Genomic DNA, 23,227 nt, shown 5'->3' with positions numbered 1-23,227 from the left:
CTGTCTCCCCCGTGATGACAGATTGCTGGAAGGTTCACGATGGCTGAATGAAGGAACTGTTAAAATTCATCTGTCTGCCAGTCTATTAAGAGAATGGGGAAATGCACCTAAGAAGAGAGCACACAGTGGCTCAAGAAGAACAGCTTGCAGATGCCTCCTATAAAACAGCAAAACTGTGTCTGCATCCTGCAAACGCTCATTCTACAGCATCTTTCAACAAAGCAATTTCTCACACCTGCCCATAGGCTTCACCTGGTACCTCTTGCTAAAGGTTGGAGTAAGTCATGGTTAGTTGCTCGGGACATTTAAAAGAGTTAAAAGGAGAAAGGTGTGCAGGCATACAACTGTATTTACTCTTTTTAAAGCATCAGCCTGTTCATCCAGTTTGGTGAAGAAACTCCTGCTTGGAAAGATTCGTTCACAGTGCTACTTTCTGGGAGCCCATGGAAAACTTAGGCTTTCATTTTTAAGTAGCTTCTTACAGCTTTTTTCACATCTACAAATGATCTCCACACCTATACTGCAATTCCATATCTTCAAATATGCTGAGATGAAATCCCACCTAAACTACTAAGAGTTGCCTAAACATTCCAAGGTCAAACATGTTTTACTTGTTTTGCACCTAGTTTCCAGACTCTGGAGTACAGCAGGTTTGCACATTCTCACTTTGATTGGCAGGTCTGAAACTTGGGATCTGAGACCTGGGTGCACAGGGACTTGGCATAGCACAACTAAGCTAAAACAGCAGATCTTGTCAGGGTACTGTCTCATGATAACACAGTGGGAGCTGGCTACATGGAATATAATTGCAGACATATCTGTGGCAACCTTCTCCTTCATCTCTCAGCATGTATTTTATCCACAGAATATTCCCAGAAGTGTGATGGGTGTTTAGAAAGCTCACAGATAAATCTTAGTTTTTCTTTGCCAAAGCAATAGCAAATGTGCAAACAGTATTTTTTGTCATATCAGTCAAAAGATATCTAAAAACAGAATTTCCTAACCCTGCCTCCCTGAGAAAAATGATGGCATAAAAATTAACATTGTAAAGCACGCAATCTAAGATAACATAGGAATTCATTAAAATTTTGACTTTTAATACAGCCTAAATTTTTGTAAGCGAGAAAAGCTTAGATAGGACTCCAAAATACACTTGCATCTATCGTATTATCTCACCTTTCTGACAAGTATCTACATAAGATATAGCAGTGACATATTCATTCCATTGCATGAAGAGAAAAGTGTTATGAGCATGTGCTTCTTGAAATTCTTCTAAATGTGCATCCATGATACACCTGAATAGGTGCTAAATGTGCCATCACCAGCTCTGCAGAAGTGCATGCTGAGGGGGTCATTAAGTGCCACTAGGACACATCTCCTGGAGGAATGAGGCCAGGCTGGAAAAGCCTTTTTATTACTTGGACCAGAATGATTCTGTAACAAAGAAGGAGGAATTTGTCTTACCTGTCTGTGCTGCTGAGAGACTGGATACTGCAAACCTGAGATTTGCTGGCTTTGCTGCATTTTCTGAAGCATCATTTTTTGCTGCATTGCTAGGGTTACATTAGGCGGCCTCTGGAGAGACTGGTTTGGGAGAGGCTGAGCAGTTTGTGGCTGCGGCTGTTGTTGCTGCTGTTGCTGTGGCTGCTGCACGGGAGCTGAACCCTGTGCCTGCTGGGTGTAGTGCAGAAGGGCAGGCTTGTTTTGGGAACCCAAAACCGAAGGCATCTGCTGGTTTGTTTGCTCTGAGTTGAAGTGAAACAAAGGCTTTGTGTTGCCATGATGCTGCTCTAGAGGTGGCTGAGCACTGTTGATAAAGTTTCTGTTGAGGTCCTGAGGCTTCTGTTGCATGATTATGTCCATGGGATTGCTCTGGGGAGTGGTTGGTTTATAAACATAGTTGTTCATCCCTTTTGTCTGGTTTCCATTCACTGGCACCCCAAGCATTGCTGAGCTCTGTGGGCTGAACTGCTGCTGGCGAAAAGAGGGACTGGGGATTTTCTCTTGCACAAAGGGTCCAGGGGAAGGTCCTGATGGAGACAGAGTGGACCAGTTGGCTGTCTGGTTCTGCTGCTGCTGTTGCTGCTGAATCAAGGCATGCTGCTGCCGATTGGCTGCGATCTGTTTGAGCTGCTGTGCATGAGACACATCCGGCCAGTTAGGCAATGGCCGACTGGACGCAGAAGAAACCTGCGACACCTGTGTTTGAGGCACCGAGGGGATGGGTGAAGAGGCAGACATGGCAGTGGAAGCCATGGTGAAGGCTGGACCTGTAGAAGAAGGCCTCATCTGTGGGGAGCCCACAGGAGCCTGATTCATGCCAGCTGCATACTCACTTTTTATCACCATCTTATCCATCTGCAGAGATCTTACAGGGCCCCTCTGGCTCTGCTGCCCAAGGTCAATGTTGAATGGCTCATCTTGTTTTATCGTGGCATTTATCATATTCTCTAGCTCAACATCACTCATTGGTGGCACCGATATGTTAGTCAGTTCATTAAACAGTTCCTGAAGCTCAAGATCCATCATTTGGTCCCATGAGTCTTCCCCATATCTGTTAGGGAACATGTTCTCATGGGATGTCTGGCCATCTAAGTGTTTGCTGCAGGACATTGTTTCTCCTGGTTCTTTCTTTACCTCTTTCAAAGTCATATTGAACATGTCATTCCCACTAGCATGGGTATTGTTGGCTAGGCTACTGGCCTTTCTTTGTGTTCCTTGCCCCACAGTCATAGTTCCTGACATTGACTGGCTTTGGCAATTGTTAACATGTTGTCCACCTTGTCCCACTGGGATATTGTCACCCACTCTTATCCTCTTAATGTCAAGGAAAGAGCTCTCTGAAACACCATTGGGCCTTTTGTTGGCAGGTGACAGATTTACCACCAACTTTCTCTTCAAGGAGCCTTGAAGCTGAAAGAAGCAGAGACAAAAAAAAAATCATTAGATAAATATCAAAGAACTAATTTAATTGCTTGAAAGGCAACAGTCAGGTCAGCACTGCTTAGTTCAGAAAGCTCCTCTGGGTTTTTTTTTTGTCAATGAAGCTGTGCAAAATTGTAGGCAAATAGGCTTTAAGTGGTGAATCTCCCTGCCATCTCCACCCTTGCCATCAGCACTTTTTGAGCAGTGCTGCCTCCTGTTCATCACAGACCCCCCTTCCCCTCATAGGTGTGATGAGGGAGGGAGGTAGTCAGAGCTGTAGTTGGTAAAGCCCCTTTGCTCCAGATCTACTCCAATCTAGCTGTGCCAGACAGATCTAAAGTACTTTAGACAACAGAGACAAATGCAGTCATGAAATCTGCCCTTGTGCCTATCCAGTGGTGCAGCTTTTCATTCTCCCAATTTTGGTATATGATCAAAAAAACCATTTTTGACACCTGTAGAGTCCAAAAGTCCTTGAACACATTATAATGACACACACAAGATCAAGGCATCCTTAGCTCATATAGGTTTACACTGGCCAGAGATGTGTATAATTAAAAATTCTAGATGTTAATTTGTTGAAAATTGAGCATGAGTTCACTAGAGCCATGTCAGGTTATATCAGCCAAGGGTCTGGCCCCTGATGTTCTTACTGCCAGATTATTTCCCAAAGATGTATGTTAGTACATTAAGCCCTTATTGTTTATGTCCTGAAACATCTCTTATAAAACATACAGTCCACTCAACACTGCTCTGAGAGTTGTAACTCTGTTTTCTTTTCCTTGAATATTTACAGTGATACTTCCATTTGCTCGCCAGCCCTGTGGGCCTACTGAAGGAAAAGAGGTTCATGGCTCTGTCTGATAGTAGATCTGCCTGATCTACTCATCTGCTGTGGCTGTACACACAAATTCCCACCCCATGCACAGAAAACAGAGATGTCAGTCCCTTGAGCTGAAAAGCCTGGACTTGATACATATGCCCTCAAGTAAGATGCAGATGCACTCAAGAGGAGTTGCTTTGAACACAGTTCATAAAAGAACAGATCACTTTAAAACAAGGGCAGCTGTCCTATATTTAGCCCTGTACATTTGAACTTGGAGGTCTTTTCCAACCTTAATGATTCTGTGATTCCATGACCAAAGGGGCACACAGCGAGGAGTGTGCACATGCAGCCCTTGCAGAACCAACACACATTGTCCCTGTTTCAGCCATGAGCAATGCCAGGAAAATAAGCAGTGAAAAACACAGCTCATCTTCTGCCTTTCTGCACTTGGGCAGAGGTGCAATGGCCCTGGAGGCATCAGGACAATGCCATCTCAGAAATACCTGTGTGTGCCTGTGAGAAAATAATGCCTGTACAAACTGAGATACCTTGGGAGGCTGCAACGGGCACAGAGAACTGAGAACTCTAATTTTCCAGTTAAGTGAGGAAGGATGATTTATGAGATCTTCCAGTCACATTCTTTTCATTATGCTGTTTCATGTACAGAAGTCCATGGGTACACAATACTCTATTGTGGCCTCTATGCCCTTCAGTTTCAGGCGTAACTGTAGGTAAAAGCTCTTCCCAGATGTGAAAAATTTTATTCTGGTGTGAATATCAATTAATTGCTTGAAAAGAGTTTAACCGAGAAATACATATTTCCTCCAAACCCACAAATTCTTCCATTGCATCATCAGGTCACTGAGTTTAGCCCTTTAAAATAAAGTTTGCAACTTCTCTCTCTGACACTGAAAATCCCATTTCATATTTCAAGTTAACTTTCCAGCTTTTAAATCACAGATTCATGTTTTCATAAGGACAAACATGTTGATGCCTACTTGTATAAGTCTACAGACTGTGTGCATGCAAGAGTAATTAATTGTAACTAGGTGTTCCTCACTGGGGAGAGGTTTTGGTGGTCATTGCAAAGAGCACAGACTGTCTTGGACTAGCATGTTCCTTCTGACACATGAGTCACTGTACTTTCCTTTGGAACAAAAAAAAAGGTAAGTTGCACTTCCTTTTACCATCATCTTTGCTGTCAGTGTGTTTATTAGAAACCATGCTCGTACACTCAAATTCATCTTCCTGGGAAATGGGGAAGTCCGCAGGTCATCAGAATACATGACTTGGCAGCACATTTTGCTTTCAGATGTGTAGCTGACAGAAAGGCTGAACAGAGTACATCTGCATATGTATATGTTTTATGTGGTTAATATGACTTTCTGAGTTAATTGGGGTTTGCTTGACATTTTGAAGCAGAGGGAGCTGTTTAAAAAACTCCACATTTTCAGGGCACCTGCACCAAGCTTTCTGACACATGTGAAAATGCAGGTGTTACATTGTGCTGTGCGTAGTGTCTGCTTTTCTCCTGCATTTGCAGTGGCTTCTAGCAGATAGCAGGGTGAGGTGGGTGAGCTGGGAAGTGGTTTGCTGCACACAATTCATCAGCAGAGACAGGCAGAGCACCATGATCTCCAGATAGATTCCCATACCAAGCACCCCCCACCCTTTAGCATGGCTTGGAGGACTCCTGGTTTCATGGCATCTGCCCACCCAAAAGGGGACTGTACATTTCTAAAGAATAACAAGTGGTAACTCATTACACCTCCCCGAAACCTTGCACACATAACTCTTGGAATGCTGACAACACCATCAGTCAATAGATGTCCACACCTTAAAGAAGAAATGAGAGCAAGTGAGGCTGCAAATGTGTAGGGAACTGAGGGGACTTCACTGAGGCTGCTACAAAGGTCCTGATTTCAACATCCCCCCATGAATTCAGGATATGGAGGGAGAGGGCATGGGAAGGATGTGAGCAGCCCACAGGGATGAAGTCCCCTCTACCTCCTGCACTGAGCTATTACCAATTACATGTCAGGGAGGGGCTTCAGGGGACTGTTTCTTCAGGAAGATGAGCAGCATTCATCACAAGTCTCTCTGAACACTGCCTTTTGTGGGGCACTGCTGCCCCAGCATTATGCCTGTTTTCTTTTCAGAAAGGAAAGGACCAGGGTACCATCACTGAAATCTTTGCATTTTTCTAGCAATCATGTTTTTCATTACTGACTAGAAGTCAGTACTCAAGCCATTTTTACCCAAATAAAGCACAGACTCTTTAGAAGGAAAAAAAAAAACCAAAAAAACCCAAAACAAAACAAAAGCAACTTGCCAGATTTCAGGCTCCATCTCTTTCAATTTGCAAGCTAGGATTGATTTGGGTCAGTAAACATAAAGCAAAAGTTCCTATAACATACACAGGCACATTCCTCAGATCAAAGAGGCTTGTGATTACACATCTCAAACTGCTTGAACTGTGTCACACTGAAAGGCCCTGTGATGGGAAACGAGTGACATGACAGTAAGTGGGAGAAGAGGAAGCCCTCCATGCCCAGCTCCATCCCACAGGTAGGTGGGCAGCACTGGATGAACCATCACGGAGCACAGGCATTTCCTGGCAGCATGTGTTACTGTGAGACCTTTTGCTGAGCAGGCTCTGGTGAGTCAGCGTGAGGTCATGCACTTACAGCAAGGCAGTGCTGCATGATTGATCTTCTGAAGTTAAAACTCAGCCTCTGGAGATCATTTCTATGAGACAGCCCAGTGCTGTTCCTGGACAAAATGCTTGGGGACAGCAGAGGGCAAACTCTAGAGATGAGTTGATCTAAATGACCCAGTGCGATACCCTGTCCTGTGCAGAGGGACATATATAATATTTATAAGTTTTATATTTTAAACTTTTTCAGAGTCTTAAAGAAATTTAAGACAGGAAGCTTTTTCTTTAATGCTCTCTGACACCAGGCCAAATCAGCAGGAAATCTACTGAACTAATAATTAGGGCTCATCAAATCCTGGTACCAAAAAATTTCTCTTAGAAAAACAGAAAGGTCTTTGCCTCACCTTTCTTTTGGATGATTTTTTTTTTTTTTTCAAAAGGTAAAACTAGAAGATTTTGCTGACTTTTTTTTTTTTTCCGGCTCATTTTTTTCCCCAGAAAATGGAAACCAAAAAAAAAAGTTTTAGTGCAAAAGCACAACTTGTCAATGAGAAATTTTAGAGATTGTTTTCTCCAAAATATCCTATATTGAACAATATTTTTATCACATCATTGATGCATTTCTGATATTACTCGTGTATTCACTTTACATTTCTTTCCACAGGGTCTATCTGATATAGTCAAGAAAAGAATTGTCTGTGTCAGCAGGAAATAATACAGTCTATCAAGTTTCTCTTTCAATGAAAATCTTGTTTTTTGTGCATTTCATACAGATTCTGCAGTTGGACTTCCTTTAGAAATTGCTCTTTATGCCATTTAACACCATGTAGGCAGGAGCACATTGCTCGACAGAGCTCCTAGACTAACCATCCAGCACCTGGAGTTTCACAGCTCTCAGGACAAGGAAAACACAAGCTGTCCCTCTGACTGGTCCAAGTAACTCCATGGTGCCTGCAGATCAAGCCTTTGTACAGAGATCTTAGTACTGTATCAGACTGTCATTTTGAAATGTTTATAGCTGGGCATTTAAGACTGGGCCAAAACACCAAAATACCCCAGGGAAACTACAGAGAAAATGCCACAGTTTAATAGTGTTAAGTCCCCACTAAGCCTTTTAGTGGAGGACATAAAAGGAAGAATCCTCCCACTTTTGTTCTCCCAACTCTCACAATTTCCTACAAAGGTTTGCAGTGTTCTTACATTGTGTGGTGGAACAACAGGGATGGAACTCCCAAGGTGCTACTGACTGAAACCCCACACTGTGAAGCAGGCAGTGCAGCACTGTTAGCAGTTCCTGTGGAATATCTCTGATGATAGAAAAAGCAGCTCTGGATTTTGGGCTTTTAATGTAGAAGCAGCAAACAAATCCACCTTAAAACGTCCAATTTGAATTACCTAGATTTTCTCACAATATGTGTCAACTGCACTGGAAACAATGGCTACACTGTAAACAAAATACTCCAGGTAGCTGGGGAAGCAAAAGGGTAAAGAAATTACAGGAAAGATATTAAAAATATGAAAAAAATGAAAATTGAAAAAAAAATTCCTTTCAAAGGAAGAAAATATGCTGAATGATACTTATTTATGCAGTGAAAGCACCTTTGCATTGCAGGGCTGGACCTAGCAAGCCACCCTTGAGGCTTAGAGCCTGATTCTGAATGACAGCAACTCTCAATTTTAAAATAGTGGTTGGCAGTGTTTGCTGCCAGCAGTATCACCTCCTGTGTGTTCAGAGCTGTGCTAAGCTGGGGAGCACCTTTTCAGGCAGGGACCAGGGCACACCAGCGCAGAGCCTCCCAGTAGCAACAATCTCCCAGCATGCAGGAGGACCAGATGCCTCTCTCCTTTTTTTCTTACCCCTTCAACCAGAAAGGATGGTGGTGGTGACTCACATCATGGCCAGCTTCGAAGCCACAGAGGCATCCTGGTGCTGACAGAGCGATGACGAGGGGCCATCTCTGGGATGCCATCTCTGAGACCACCACAACAACTAATGCCACAATCACATAGGCACCCTCAAGGCCCATTTCTGACTACAGACTCAGTTTTGAGGGTTCCCATCGCTGCTATTTCTACACATCTGAAATCCACTGGCTCTGATTGTTCCCCCTCCTTCCCACACCCAGGAGAATCAGGTTCACCCTGATGTCACTCCTGAAAATCTGAGAAGTGTGATCCTCTTCTGAGAACCTCCTCCCAGCCCTTCTGCTCTTCACTTTCTCTGCACTGCTCAAGTACATTTATTTTTAATCTTTTGTCTTCAGCTGCAGCATCTACCTGACATGGCTGAGGATGCAAGCATCAGAGTAGTCTTCAGAGAGATTTTAGCAGTCTGAGTTTACAAAGTCCAATCTGCTGGATGATGCTGATCTGGTAAACACCATTAATTTTTTGTGGAGGACTGAGTGACAGAGTGGAGGCCTGGGCACTGTGCACAACGGAGAGCAGCCCTGAGAGCTGGCGTGTCCTCACAGCACCATGGCTAGGACAAGGTGGCTCCTCCATGGGTGCAAAGAGCTGTGCAGGGGTAGCAGAAGCTGTTTCTTGCTCCAGTCAGGTTGCAGAGGTGTCCAGGTGTCCTCTGCCACCCACCCTGTGAATAAGGGGACCAACTGTTCTCTCTGAGCCTGAGGAGGAGGAGGCACCGGTGCCTTCAGCCCCACACTGTTGGTGAGCACGGCAGCTTCAGACAGCACTCCTGCACTCTGCCTCACTCCCCTCCTATTTAGCTAACCAGCTCCATGGACCACTTGGATGACCTGGATTTACTGCCATGAGAATTTTGCTCTACCCATTCCAAAGCTCCCCACTGCCCATGCCTGTCCTTCTGATCCGGGTGTCCACACAGACCTCTTGCAGTGGTCTCCTGACTCTGGCTGATCCTTAGATGTAAGCACCACTGGCAATAATAAAGCTGACTGAGAGGCAACACAATTTTCCTCCCTGTTTACTGTAATGTTTAGTGCCACTAAAACTAAATTTATAGTAACAAATAAGGATGTTTCTTGGCTGACAAGTATCCACTTAATTTTCATTAGCTGGGACAAGTCTGGAATAGCAATCAGTATGTTAGAAAACCCACAATTTACCTTTGCTTATGGAAAAATTATGTCTCTTGCCAACTGAACATACCAACCTAAAAATGCATCCATATTATTCACAGTGTACTGCCTAGAAACATAATGTCAGGGCTTTGGTCCAGGTTGCTGAAGCACAATAATTATATTTTTTATGCAGATTTTACATCTGATGGATTATAAAATATCATGTCTAGTCACAGTCTTTTAGAAAAACAGGAACACAGAAAAACAATAGCATTTTAACTAGGTCAAGATTGCTAATCAGAGTGTAGCAGTCATTACTGTGTGCAAAACAAATATGCATAAAAGATCTGTATTTTTTATCTTACAAGCTGTGTATCTGTCTTCTGGAGGAGTCTTTTCTGCTCTTTCTTTCTTTCTTTCTTTCTTTCTTTCTTTCTTTCTTTCTTTTCTCTTTTTCTTTTCAACCATGAATAAATTAACACTCACTTTGTGTGAAATCTACAGAAATTTATGTCAACGTTTATTACCATGAAATGTGGAACAAAGCATAATGCAACCTGAGCTTTGGGAAATAGGACTGCTTAACTGATCCTATCCTGATGAGAAGGAAATATCAAATCCATTATAAATGCTGACAGGATGATCAGGCATGTAAAAGAGGTCATGCAATACCACCCTTCGCATTGTTTACCAGTTTCATAAGTCAGCTTAAGGTATTAAAAACACATACTGTCTTGCACAGGAAGCTCCTAATCCTTAAAAATGTGGCTGCTGTTATTTGGTTTGCCTTTTAGAGATCAATAGCACAGCAGATTTCACCTAAAGAAAGCTGCTGAGAGCGGTTTGGTCCTGGTATTCTGCTCAGCGCTGCTTCCAAATTGTCACTCTGCAGGCTCATTAGAGCACTTATCCATGCCCACATGTGGGCTTTTATTACCTGTCTAAGCACCCATCCCCTCTGCAACACTCTTAGCAAAAGTTCAGTCACTGGAGGAAGACAGCAGCCCTCCATCCAGACCTGGAAAATAAGGAAATATTTAGACTGTCTCTCTCTTCCCACAAATCAATGCGTCACACAGGACCCTCAAGTCAACTGTTTGGCCTTGAGGTCTTCTTCAGGGTATGTTACAGTTCACAGGAGATACAATCACCACTTGTCAATTGGAAAAGAAAGATCCCTTCAGCTTATTACCCAGTCATGCTTCCAGCATCAGACTCCATCAGCCAGGACAAGGAGGGCTCATGTCAATGAGCGCTGCCTTCCATCATGCATCAAGTAATACACTTAATGAGCAACTGGCAAAATGGCTTCTTGTTAGAAGTAAGGAGTCCTGACCCTCTGCCAAAACCTTAGTGGAGAAGTGATATTTAGGATCACATCCAGGCCTGGGTAAGAGGTCTCCTACAAGATTGCTACACTTATTTGATGGTTTGACCTGTATTAGCATCTTCTCCCTGGCTCTCACCCATCACGCACGGTCACCCCACTAAGGACATGAAGTAAGAGCAGTACTTAAGAGCCTTTTTCAAAATCTTCAGCTTAAACATGCAGTGTCAGGACAGGCCAAGTGCACCCCACTGAGATTTGGACCTATTTGAGCAAAATAGGCAAAAATTTCGAGGGCTTTGGAGGGTTTTGAAACAACAATTAAAGAGCTTTTAAGATACTCCTATGAAGAAAACGGACAATGGAAAGGACAAATAAAAGAGAAAATTATGAAAGTTTATATATCAAGACTAACTGCAGATTAACTGCAGATCAAGAGATTATTTAGCAAACTTGAGCAGCAATAAATTCAATCCCAGTGAAATTATACACTTTCTCATCCAAAGTGGATACAGTCTGAAGAACTGCATGAGAGGTTCAGAGCTCATCAAGGTCTAAAGAGGGACTGAGCATTTGTTAGGAAATGGAAAGACACTGACTTATAAAAGGTGATGATGACATATTTAGAAGGGGATGAAAAACATTAAACATCAAGGCTAAAACTAGTCTGTGGTTATTGGAGACTGGTGGTGCAGGGGAAAAAGAGATAATGGGGTGGAGGGGTGATTTTTGTAGGCATATCAAGGTGATTGTGTATCTTCCCCCAATATATTTGTCATTGATATTGATGAGATGCCTCCAGATTTAGTAAGACTACAAGTTCACAGCTCCTCTATTTCTAACACTTTAGGAGTCTGGACGAAAACTGTAAAAATGAGATTAATATGACCAGCATCTAGGTCATTCTGAAAGATGAAGATCAATATGGAATTGTGATCATTATGGAAGGTCATTAGCAGGTTACAGGAAGCCCAAATGCTTTGCTGTCTTGGACTGGCACATGTTCAGCTGAATTTTTGTTATTTGGTCTTTCTTTAAGTACCATCTTGATGAGAAGGTTGAAAGAGTCCAAAACCCATGAAAATGGCCAGAGAGACTGACTGGAAAGGTTTGGAACCAAGGAATCACTCAGGAAGGAATGCTTCAGGAGCTGGAAAAGGTCACTATGAATAGGGGGGACCAGAGAAGTCCAGGGTAACAAAAAGGCACCTATAAGCTAAAAGGAAGCCCCAGCAATTCAGGTACTGAAAAGCTTACAAGATCATGCTTAAAAGGAATGTGAGAAATGACAAGCAGAGTGGAGAGGATGAATTTGCACAGGAGGATGAGAGGATGGTTGCACAAGTAGACCAAGTCAAATGCATGGAGACATCTCCGAAGAAAGTGAAAATAAGTTTTCTAGTTTTCTCTCTGGTTAACAATGAGAATATTTTATAGTACAGATAATCCAGGGGGGAAAAAAATATTTGTGTTGGCAAAATAGGTTCAAGGAGATTGCATCTAGGCAGGACTTTCAAACCTTCTCAGGGATGGGGTGATGCTGTTTGTACACTGCGGCCCTCAGGTCCTTTGTCCTGCCCCCTGAGGCAAAGCCCAGCTGCTGAGCACCCACTATGGTTGTGCTTGGAGCAGCAATGCCAGTGACTGTCGGTGCTCTGGGTAGCCGCAGCCAGCAGCGCATCCCCACCAGCTGTGGCAGTAAGTGACAAAGGGTCACCACAAAACTTTCAGGTATTTTTGGCCGCCATGATAGCTTTTTGTTAAAGAGACATGAGTGGATTCATTCAAACTGATGCTTTCTATATGGCTCATTTTCCTATGTGCACCGATCACTCGTTAAGTGAACTCATACAAATAGAAATGGCACTGAAAAGTCAGTAGTTCTAGGCCTCTCAAATAAAACAGCCTATCTCAAAGTCATATTTTCCTCTACAGCAGCCTTGAATCTGTTTCTAGAGTCAATTGTGATTGTTGACTTTGAAAATTTGAAATGAGAATAATTCCTTCTTTGGAAATGACTGAGTGGAATAGCATCTCCTTCCTGACACAACACGCTATAACACGGGGACACATGCCTACAAGAATGGACACAGGCACCACAGTCATCCCAAGAAACAGCATTCCTTTGGCTGTGCAGTGAAAACATCTCAGCCAAGGACTCTTAAGGATCTCTAAACTGCAACCAAGATTTGTTGCATCAGAGCTGCATCACTTTTGTAGCCTACACACCAATGATGCATCAGATGTGCACAAGCTGAACTCTTCAACTTCTCTGCTGGCTTGGATAAGGGAGTCCAGGCCCCTGGAGTAAGTCTCCACCGAGAGTCATGCAGAAACCCTCTGCAGATGCACGGCTCCATTGCTGTGTCCCTTAAACTTCATTTCTGCAGGTCACTAACACAGGAAAGTGTTCACTAGCTACTGTTTTATTTACCATGTTACTCACAGAAAGAAATATTGTGGCAGAGATGTTAGCGGAGAGTTTCCTAGAAGACCTTTGGGATCATAAAATGATTGAGCAGTGAAGGGATCTCTGGACATAGAATCAGAGAATCATAGAATGGCTTGGATTGGAAGGGACCTTAGAGATCATCTAATTTCAACTCCCCTGCTGTGGGCAGTGACACCTTTCACTAGAACATGTTGTTCAGAGCTCCAGCCAACCTGGCCTTAAAAACTTTCAGGGATGGGGCACCCACAACTTCTCTTAGCAATCTGTTCCAGTGCCTCACCACCCTTGCAGTAAGGAATTTTTTCTTAATTTCTAACGTAAATCCACTCTTTTTCAACTTGAAGCCATTCCCCCTTGTCTTGTCACTGCATGCTCTGCTTTCAGCAGAGCTACCAACAAAGTTACATCAGGTTGCTCAGGACATTGTCCAGGCAAGTGTTGACTGCTTCGAAGGATGAACACTCCACAACCTACCTGGGCCCCCTTCCAGCTCCCCTGTTTTTCTTTACCTCTAGTCAGCAATTTGTGTTCCTTCCTTCTCATTCTTTTGTTGTTCACTTCTAGGGTAGATCTGGTATGTAACTGGAAAATTTTGAACGTAGAGCAAATGGAGGGAATGTATAAATTTGACTTGTCTCCAAGTTAATGACATATATGATGAGGGAGGAGGAGGAGGAGATGAAAGCAAAAAATGACAACGTACATGAGAAATGTCAGTTTCTGTTTTCTACAGAGATTCCTTCAGGGAAGGCATCAGATCAGTAGTTTTTAAATGACATAAACAATCAAAGGGTTGACTGAGCAAAGTGATGCTTCATCAGATGAATTTGAGTTGCTAAATAATGCTTTTGCTTAAGCCTGATCATTGCGATATACAGGTCTTTAAATGGACTTTGTTTCTCTGTTCTTGATTATAAGATTCTATGACAAGGACTTTAGATATATATATTTTTAAAATACTCTTCATTTAGACACTGTCAAACACATTAATAATGAGCCCTATTTTCCAGCTAAATTTCAAAAGACACCGATGCACATTCAGCACCTCTGAAAAGCAGACATCTCTTCAGGTACCAAAATATGGATCTCAGCCTACTTTTGAAAATACTAGCCAGGATAAATATAATTTTCCATTTTATAACTAATGTGAAACCTTTCACCTTTATGGTACCATTTAATGGGGACTAGAAATCATTACAGATGAAAGGCTGTATAGCAAGCTACTATATTTGAAACTCTGGAGGTAACAGACTGCTTCCTAGTGGATAAATGGCCATATCAGTCTTGGAGCTAATTAGTTCCTTTTGCTCTTTGTATGCTTTTCTTTCCTTCATAATCCTTAGCTAGGAAGCTCTGGGTCAAATGTGCTCAGAGGGCACTCACCAACTTTCCAGTGTTAGAAAGAGCAACCAAAAACTCAGGGTTGTCAAAGCACTTCAGTGAAACTTTCCTTGCATATTACTCAGACTAGGCTGGCTTTGGTAGATACATATTTATTCTCATTTATGGTGTGGAAATAAGCATTTTATAGTCTATTAAAATATCTGAAAAAAGAATGAAAGTTATTTCTGTCTAAAAATAAAGCCTTTGTTCTCATGCACTCTTCTGTCTGTGGTGGTCTGTACTTGGGAGAAGGCTTTGGGAAGGCCATGTAGTCATTCTTGGGATATGGACCAAATCAGAGCAGCCTCCAGGGCAGCTCTTGCTCTGGCAGGCACAGATGAGTTCAGTCTTTAAGTCATCCATCAGGTACATTTCACACACACTGTAAAATAAAGAGGTACATTTCCCAAGAAAAATTCAAATTCCAGGGACCCCCTAAATACTGACATGTGTCTGCATATATGGCCTTGTTTGTGAATCTGTACTGAAGCCCAATACAACAGTGAGCCAAATCTTCTGCTGCTGTAAACAGATGCAGCTACACTGACCTGTATCAGTGTTCTATTAAGAACCAGCCCTGAAGCCTGAAATCTGGATTACGAACCAGCATTTACTGGAAGCGCAGATTGCAGTAGGAACTTTTGTTGGATGCCTATTGCAACAGATTCCTCACTCCTTTTTAAAGTGCCTCTAGTGTTGCAGGCTTTTACTGAGGGAATACAATGGAGCTGGCAGGAAAGCCATAGCTCTTCAGTATCTCAGAAAAGGAAAAAAAAAAAAAAAAAAAAAAAAACCAAAAAAAAAAAAAAAAAAAAAACAAAAACAAAAAAAAAAAAAAACAAAAAAAAAAACCAAAACCAAAAAAAAAAAAAAAAAAAAAAAACCCCAAAATGCAGCAATCCTTAAGGATACAGCACTGCTAGGTAACTGGGACAATGAATTAACAAGGACTGACTTTTCCCTCCCTCTGTTTTCAAGAATAGTAGGTAACAAAATCTGGCAGGCTGAAAAGCCCCTGCTCAGAGGAGAGAGACAAAGAGGCAGGGCTGAAATTCATCGTGTCAGTTTAAAAAGGCAGAGTTTTGCATTTACACAATATGCCCATTCTTGTTCTCTTTGACTCATGGAAAAATATTGAACATTGGACAAGAATGTAGGAATGTGTCTGGTGTCTGATCTCCACAAAAATCTAAATGCCGTTTGCATTCACATAAGAAATTAAGACTGGCTGTCCAGGCTCCATCAATGTGTAAAGAAAATAACAGCAGTGATAGCAATATCATTATAATAACAGCAGTAATACAATTTTTAAAACTGGCTGTGTAACTAGTACAAATAGAGCACGAACCCAGGCGCTCCTGGCCCTCATTCCCAAACACAGCTCAGCAGAGCTTTCTAGACCATTTGCCTGTCACAAGCATCACAAAGGCTCCTCTCCACCGACAGCATCTGAAACCACTGCTAGTTTTCCCAGTTAGCTTTTTATTGCTTTTTTTGCCTTTAGATGCTGTAATTGTTGCAGTGCCTATATTACCATCTATGGCAGACAGGCTGTGTGTCTGCCAGCTGTCAGGCAGCCTATTCATCTCCAGTTGCCTTTTGCCTACTTTCTGCAGCAGAAGAATTTCTCTTCACTGGATTTCATGTGCTGGAGTCCTCTTCCTGCCGATGTTCCTGCTGCTTGTTTTGAAACCCAGGCTGGCTACAAGCCTGGGGAGCATGGGAGCCCACAGCCCTGAAGAACCTGGGGCTCCTGTGTCATGTGCAGCTTGCCAGCCAGCCAGCTATGGCTCTGGGTCAGGGCAACATCATAAAACTGGCACTATGTGAGTGGGGGTTGCTGGCTGAACCCACTCATTTGCCTCTCTCATTGGCTCGAGGGAGAGGCAACCAGTGGGGCCACCATGGCCTCCTCTAGGATACACCAAAACACTCTCCCTCTGCTTGTCCCATGGCAGAGATGTGGAATCTGGCTACTTATCCTCTGCCTAGAACCCCCTCTTCTTTCCTCTCCTCATCTATCTAAATTATGAGGTCTGTGTGGAGGGAATATTGTACATGTAATGTCTGGCTGCTCCTGATCCAGGTGTTCCTGGAAATTCCCTCAGGTACCTGCCAGCATCATTAGGCACCAGTATATCTCTGCTACTGTGGTATTTTACAATTTCACTAGGGCCTGATTTTTAAGTAAAGCTGTGCAGGAACACAAGATGGCCAGGTCTCCAGGCCATAAAGTCCAGACCCTATAATCATAGTCCTATACTATAGCACCTTTTGCCTAAATAAATCATGTTCCTATTTAAGAGAGGCTCTGAAATCATAAGAGGCAATGCTTGTGGTTGTCTCTTTTTTCTCCCAGAAGTTTAGTGATCTGAAAATCTGCAGACCTGCATATTTCCTGACCCACAGCATGAGCTAGTGACTCACTCATAGGAGGTGGAGAGAGGGTGAACAGCTCTGCCAGACCTTGTGACAGGGGTAAAATAGATCATTCAGTTGCACGATGTTTGTCAAATTGGTGTGTTTATTTTAAATTTTCCTAGGTGTGACCCAACTCATCACCTCCTCACCCAGGCTGTGAGAAACCACTTGGAATTTTGCTTAAAACTCTAAGGCTCAGTCTCATAGCTCACAATTATCAAACCCTGAGTCATGGGTTGCTCTTCCTACCATTACTGCTATATAAAATTGCCTACAGGAGAGAAATGGCACCTTAAAAACCCTCCGTCACACAGACCAGCCAGGAAGCCCACAGCCAGAAGCATTTGCCCACGTCCTTGCTCGCCATGGAGCCTAGGTTTTGAGCTTCTGAGTTTAACAGAAAGACTGCTGTAGACATCAGTGTGTCTTGGATCAGGCTCCAGCTACCCAAGAGAAAAGATGGGCTTTGCAGCCCATCCAGATGGTTAACAGCTTTACATACAACCACTGCCTTATTAAATCTACAGTAAATTAAATGAACACTTAAGACACTCAACTGAAAGTGCTATTGACTGCAGTAATTAAATTGAAATACCTAATTAACCACACCATAATAGGAAATGAATATATCATGAGGCACCACTTTGTAGTGACTGAGCCAATCAGATGCTGTCTATACCTTAATTTGTGCTGAAATAATTACTAAAGGGCGTTTATGATTACTTAAAGATGTGTTTATATAGCACATGCATATATGTGTCTATATATATATGTGTGTGTATATATATGCACATACACACATACAGACACATATTATATTATTATATTTAAGCCTTCTGTCTGAGCTTTTAGCCTTACATTGGCAGAGATGTTAATTCCAGGTCAGCCACCATTCTCCAAGATAAACTCGCACATTATTAAAACATCTAAATCAGAAGGATTACAAATGTCCTGCAGAGGACTTCTTTTCCTTTATTAAGAACATTTACATGAAGGTGTCTGCAGTTTCAAAGCCATTTCAGACTGAGGCCAAAGTGAATGTTTGGGAAAAAAAGAAAAAATAAGAAAAAAAGAAAGAGTCTTTTTTTCTCTCTATTTAGCCTGTGCTGTCAGGTCTCTCTGCCTGCTGCTTTAACCACAGCCGCCCTAAAGGAAAAGTTTACTTTTAATTAAGACATCTAAGTGTTAAGGATTCTTAGGCTCTGAGCCTCTCTCCCCTTCCTCCCCCTCCTTTTTTCAGTCAGGAGTGGAAACTTTATCTCACCTACAAAGGCACACTTTGTGCAAATCTTGATAGAATGCAGTGATAAACCTTCACTCCAGAGGAGTATGGTAGGTTCTCAGCCATACCCTGTGACAGGCCCTCCCCAGAAATGTGGCAATTTTGGGGCTGCCTCAGCTCAGAGAGAACTTGGGTATGGCCACTCCACTCTGCTCTCCCAGAGATGTGCACAGCACCCTGGCTCTGGTTTTGCCTTTGTTTGGAGGGGAATTTGCTCCCCACAAATCATGAAACTGCAGCCTCACAATAGCAGTACTTGGAATGACAAAAGGTCAAACTGGGTTACAGTCACTCAACCCTACTGAGTTATTTGGGTAGTGGCAAGAGGAGTTATTTTTAACAACTTCATGTCTTGGTCTCATAGACAATAACCAGAGAGTGTCTATGAGTCTGCAAGTCTTAATCTTCAGCTCAGGAACCAACAAATCCCAGGAAAACAGCAATATGACAGGGCAGAAGGCACCTTCCAAATTTGGAGTTTTCAGCAGGGAACACATTTCCTTTCATTTCCTCAGTCATCCCACTCATCCTGGCATTGTCCATGGCATTTCCCCTGCCTTGTTCTGGGGTGGTGACCAGGTCCTGTTCCTGCCTGGTGCTCCTAACAGCTTCATTATCTTGAGGCCCAATGGACAAAAAGCTGAGGCACGTGCCTCTCCTTGATGACACTGGACCCTGCATCCTTGTGGGACCACATTCAAAGGGCTGAACTGCTGTCCTTCCACCAGGCTATGGAGCTGGGGAAGACAGAGGTGACCGTATCATGGTTCTGCAGTGTTTTGGAGAGGTCATACAGGTACCACTTTTGTAGATCCTCTCTTCGCTTTTGTCATGCCTCCATTTTGTCCACTTCCATATGTTTTCTGGACCAAACTGATCTCTTATTGTTCCTCTCCTCATAAGTGGAATTGCAGCCCCTGTGGCCCTCTGCCACTGTTTATGCTGGCAGAGACCAGTAGATATTGGCAGGCAAACTTGGATGGGATTCACACAGTGAGAGGGCAGGGAGAGAGAGGAAAGGGCACACTGTGGCCCTCAGTGCCTTTGCCTTCCTTGCAGAGAGCATGCTCATGGACAGAGGGAAGGGAGGTCAGCAGGTGACGTGAGAGCTCTCCTAGCTGGTCATAAGACTGGACAGATTTTAAAATGCTTAGATCTGAGAGGTACTTTAGATCCTGTCAGGTATCTGTAAGACCTGTAAGACCCTCTCCGTGGAAGTCACTCAGCTGGCCCCAGAAGCTTTCTTCTATTTATCTGACAACACTTCTGAATACATCGTGCTGCCCACCCCATCTCGTGAAGAAGAGGTCGTATAGCCAAGTACAAAATGTGTGCTGGAACAGAGACACCTCAGGCTTCAAAATACATGGACATGTGTGAGCAGCAGGGGAAAGCTGCGCTGCTTTGGCCATTCCTCCTTCACTCTGTGGCAGAGAGAGGCAGGAGAAGCGAGTCTGCTGCTGATCAAGGTGTCCCACCTTAATGCCTCTGAGATGCCCAAGTGACCCAACCCTGACTGAAACCTACAGAAAACTTATAACAGGCCCTAAGGCCCATCCTTGCTGCATCAGAGCCTAAAAGAAGAACCTGGCCTGAACTGCCTGGCTACTATTCAAAACGGCTCTTAGTTATAAAGAACAAATTGTAAGTTCTCATGTAATGTTCCTGGCAGAATCCAAACTTGTAAAAGAAAAGCCTGTAAACATCATTCTCACTCAGGAACTGTGCAGGGTTATTTTCTGACCCTGATGCACTTTGATGTATCGCAGAAATACACAGGTTGAATCTCCCCCTGATGGTCCTGAATGAAAAATTTCAAAAGGTTTCTCTCCTTTTCTTTCCCTCACTGCCTAATAAAAAAAAAATAAATAAAAAATCTCATTTTGCTCATGTAGATCTAAAATGATGACATATCGCTTAGAAATTACCTCAAGTACAGCAGGGAGATTACGAACAAAAGCAGTTCATGAGCTCTAATTCTGCATTTACCTGCTGTGAGGAGCAGATCCCATAGCCTGTACCTCTCTGACGAGCCCTGGGAGTGCATGAGGGATTTGTTTACATGCCCGGGGAACAAAGTCATGTCATGGAAATTCTGAAAAAGGCTTTGCTGAATTTTACTTTTCTATTTTCCAGCCTAGTTGAAAGGAAGCACAGCTTCTCTGAACCTGAATCCTCCTCCACTGGCAGATTATTTATTAAACAGCGATGGTAGGCTGGAGCTGTTTTCACTTAAGGACAATTCTTTCAAAGCCGAACAGAGAAGCAGAGTTGCCATAGTTACCTGAGCAAGCCCTCAGCACAGCACAGTTCCTTCCTAGAACCCAAGACTTTAGGTCAACTTGTAAGTTTGTCAGACAAAGCTTAATGGTTTGCTATTTCATGCAAGTGAATTGCATTTATCAAGCAAGAAGGTGATGTGCAAACCACGGATAGGATTGCCCCGCCCCCCACCCTTTCTTTTTGTGCTGATCCAGAAGCCCATGGGGTTCACACCAGCTGGAAATTCTGCAGGGTATCTGGACAGCTGGGGAGGAGTTTGGAGTAAAAACACATTTAGATCTTGGCACTGGTTTCAGCCATCCAATCCAGCCCATCATTAACAGCTTCTGTACAGCACTACTCTCCTCTAGGGGCTGTAAAAATGAACAAAGCCTTTGTTCAACCTAAACTTCCTTTCCTTGTCTGCTGCTCCTGCAGACTTTCCATTCTAGTGGTCCTATTGTTTCATTTGGAAATATCAGAGAGCTGCACAGTGTGCCCATTTTACAGGGAATATGTTCCATTTTAGGATGCCAAAATCATACATTGTGTTGTTCCACAATTAATTTACTTGAAATTTGCTTGGGTACACTATGGCTTGTCTGAAATGGTCTTTCTTTCTTTCTTTCTTTCTTTCTTTCTTTCTTTCTTTCTTTCTTTCTTTCTTTCTTTCTTTCTTTCTTTCTTTCTTTCTTTCTTTCTTTCTTTCTTTCTTTCTTTCTTTCTTTCTTTCTTTCTTTCTTTCTTTCTTTCTTTCTTTCTTTCTTTCTTTCTTTCTTTCTTTCTTTCTTTCTTTCTTTCTTTCTTTCTTTCTTTCTTTCTTTCTTTCTTTCTTTCTTTCTTTCTTTCTCTCCCTTTATTTTTGTTTTTTTTTAATTTTATTTATTTTCTTTTATTTTTAGGCCCCAGTATCTGTATTTAGATTGGTAGCTACTGCAGACACTTGTTTTGCACCTGAACAAATAGGATTGCTGAGGACAAGATTAGCTCCTTTGTGCAAGCCAGTTTGGACACTGGGCATCCCAATGAATGGGCATTTTGCTTTTGTACATCCCTTACTGGAAGCAGCAAAAAAGAGCAAATACCCTGATTGTATCTGTTAAGTGGGTCATTCCTACAAAGGGAACTAGAAAATCTGCCTTCCTACTCACAGTTTCCTTCAGTTCTCCTTGTTGGAGTGTTGGAGAGAGCAAAAGGGAGAAGAATGTGCATAGAGACATAATTCTCCTGAGAACCTGATGAAATCAGGGAATCCACAAACTGGCAATCTTACATCCCCACAGTGCCCAGGTTTCCATATTTCTCTGACCTTTTTCCCTCTCAGCTTCTCCCAGAAGCTTTTTATCGTCATGGTTTCAGGCACAAGTACATCTCCACCAATCAGCACAACTGCAATTTATTAGGAAGCAGGAGAGATGGTGTAAGCACAGCAAAAAGTGGCCACATATATTGGCCACTTCTGTCATTTATAGCAGAAGTTTTGTGAGGGTCTTGCTAAGTTGCTGCAATGTGGGATGGATAATGTTGCTGACCTGGGACTAGAGGCTCAGAGGGATTTAGACCCCTTAATCCTACTCAAAATTAATGGGGATTAAGTGTCAAAGCTGAGCAGCTGTTTAAACTCCACTGGAAAACTTGAGCCTGAGTTAATATGGTGCCCACTCAAGCAGTCCTGCTGGCCTCAACTCCCCTTTCTGACCAAAATGGATGAAATGCATTTTAGAAGGCATGAGTTCATGCAGGCATAGTGCAATTCAAGTAGAAGACAGCAAAGAGGATCAGGGGACAGAGAATAAAAGAGTAAATTATGAGGCAGGGAGATAAGGATGAGAAGGAAACATGACAGGGGTAGAAGAGCAGAGAGAAAAGAGGAGATGATGGCAAAGTTGGACATGGAAGGAAAGGGAACAATACTAAGGACATAAAAAAAAGGAGGGAATGACCCATCTCAGAAAATGAGGAGGGAAGATTGACACTGTATGATTTAGTCTGAAGAATAATGGAGGACAGAACTCAATCTGAAGAATAAATAGAAAATGAAGCAAAGGATGTTTTATTCTCTCTATTGTGGAGCTTTAAGGAGCAAATTATATGTGAAGTAGCTAGTGAACTTTTGCAGGATGCACCCATATTACAATCTACTTTTAAATAGAAGGTTATATTCAGATATCATGTTCTTGGCTGGGTGATTGACTCAGGGGACATTTGATTTCCAGAGACAATAAACATAAAAGAGCACCCTGCCATTGGAATTTTGATTACTGAGGATCTTTGCATTTTCCTCCTCTCTCTGCCAAAACTGAGTGCATTCCAGTCAGATTTGACAGACTGGCAGGAGACTCAGCAAAGCAAAACTCTTACAGTTTTCATGAAAATTAGTGGCTGGGAAGAGAACATCCAGTAGATAAGGGAGGTGCTGGTTGAACCCACACATATTTGTTCACCAGAGGCTGGCACAGGTACAAAAGTGACCCAGCTGGCATCTAAAGTCTTTTGCCTGGGGGGGATGTTATAGAACACAGAAGAAGGAACTGGGTGTGTTGTGGTTGGTAAAAAGAAGGAATGCAAAGGGACAATAATTGAAATCTGTAAAAACCCAGCTTTTCTTTTTTTTTTTTTTTTTTTTTTTTTTTACCCTCCCAATTTTCA

The 23,227-nt window shown here is 42.7% G+C and overlaps 1 protein-coding gene across 1 annotated transcript in view; it reads right to left on the bottom strand.

Moving 5' to 3' along the window:
- Nucleotides 1–23,227, bottom strand: part of MAML2 (mastermind like transcriptional coactivator 2) — a 208,717-nt gene that overhangs the window by 61,884 nt on the left and 123,606 nt on the right. Inside the window, exon 2 of the mRNA XM_041487258.1 lies at nucleotides 1,465–2,913. Coding sequence (XP_041343192.1) covers nucleotides 1,465–2,913 — 1,449 coding nt within the window. The remainder of the gene's footprint in view (nucleotides 1–1,464; nucleotides 2,914–23,227) is intronic.

The sequence above is a fragment of the Pyrgilauda ruficollis genome, unplaced genomic scaffold (assembly GCF_017590135.1).
Source record: "Pyrgilauda ruficollis isolate IOZ18807 unplaced genomic scaffold, ASM1759013v1 scaffold8, whole genome shotgun sequence".
Taxonomy (NCBI): domain Eukaryota; kingdom Metazoa; phylum Chordata; class Aves; order Passeriformes; family Passeridae; genus Pyrgilauda; species Pyrgilauda ruficollis.
The sequence above is the reverse complement of the archived record's forward strand: the minus strand, read 5'-3'. Positions and strand labels throughout refer to the sequence as shown.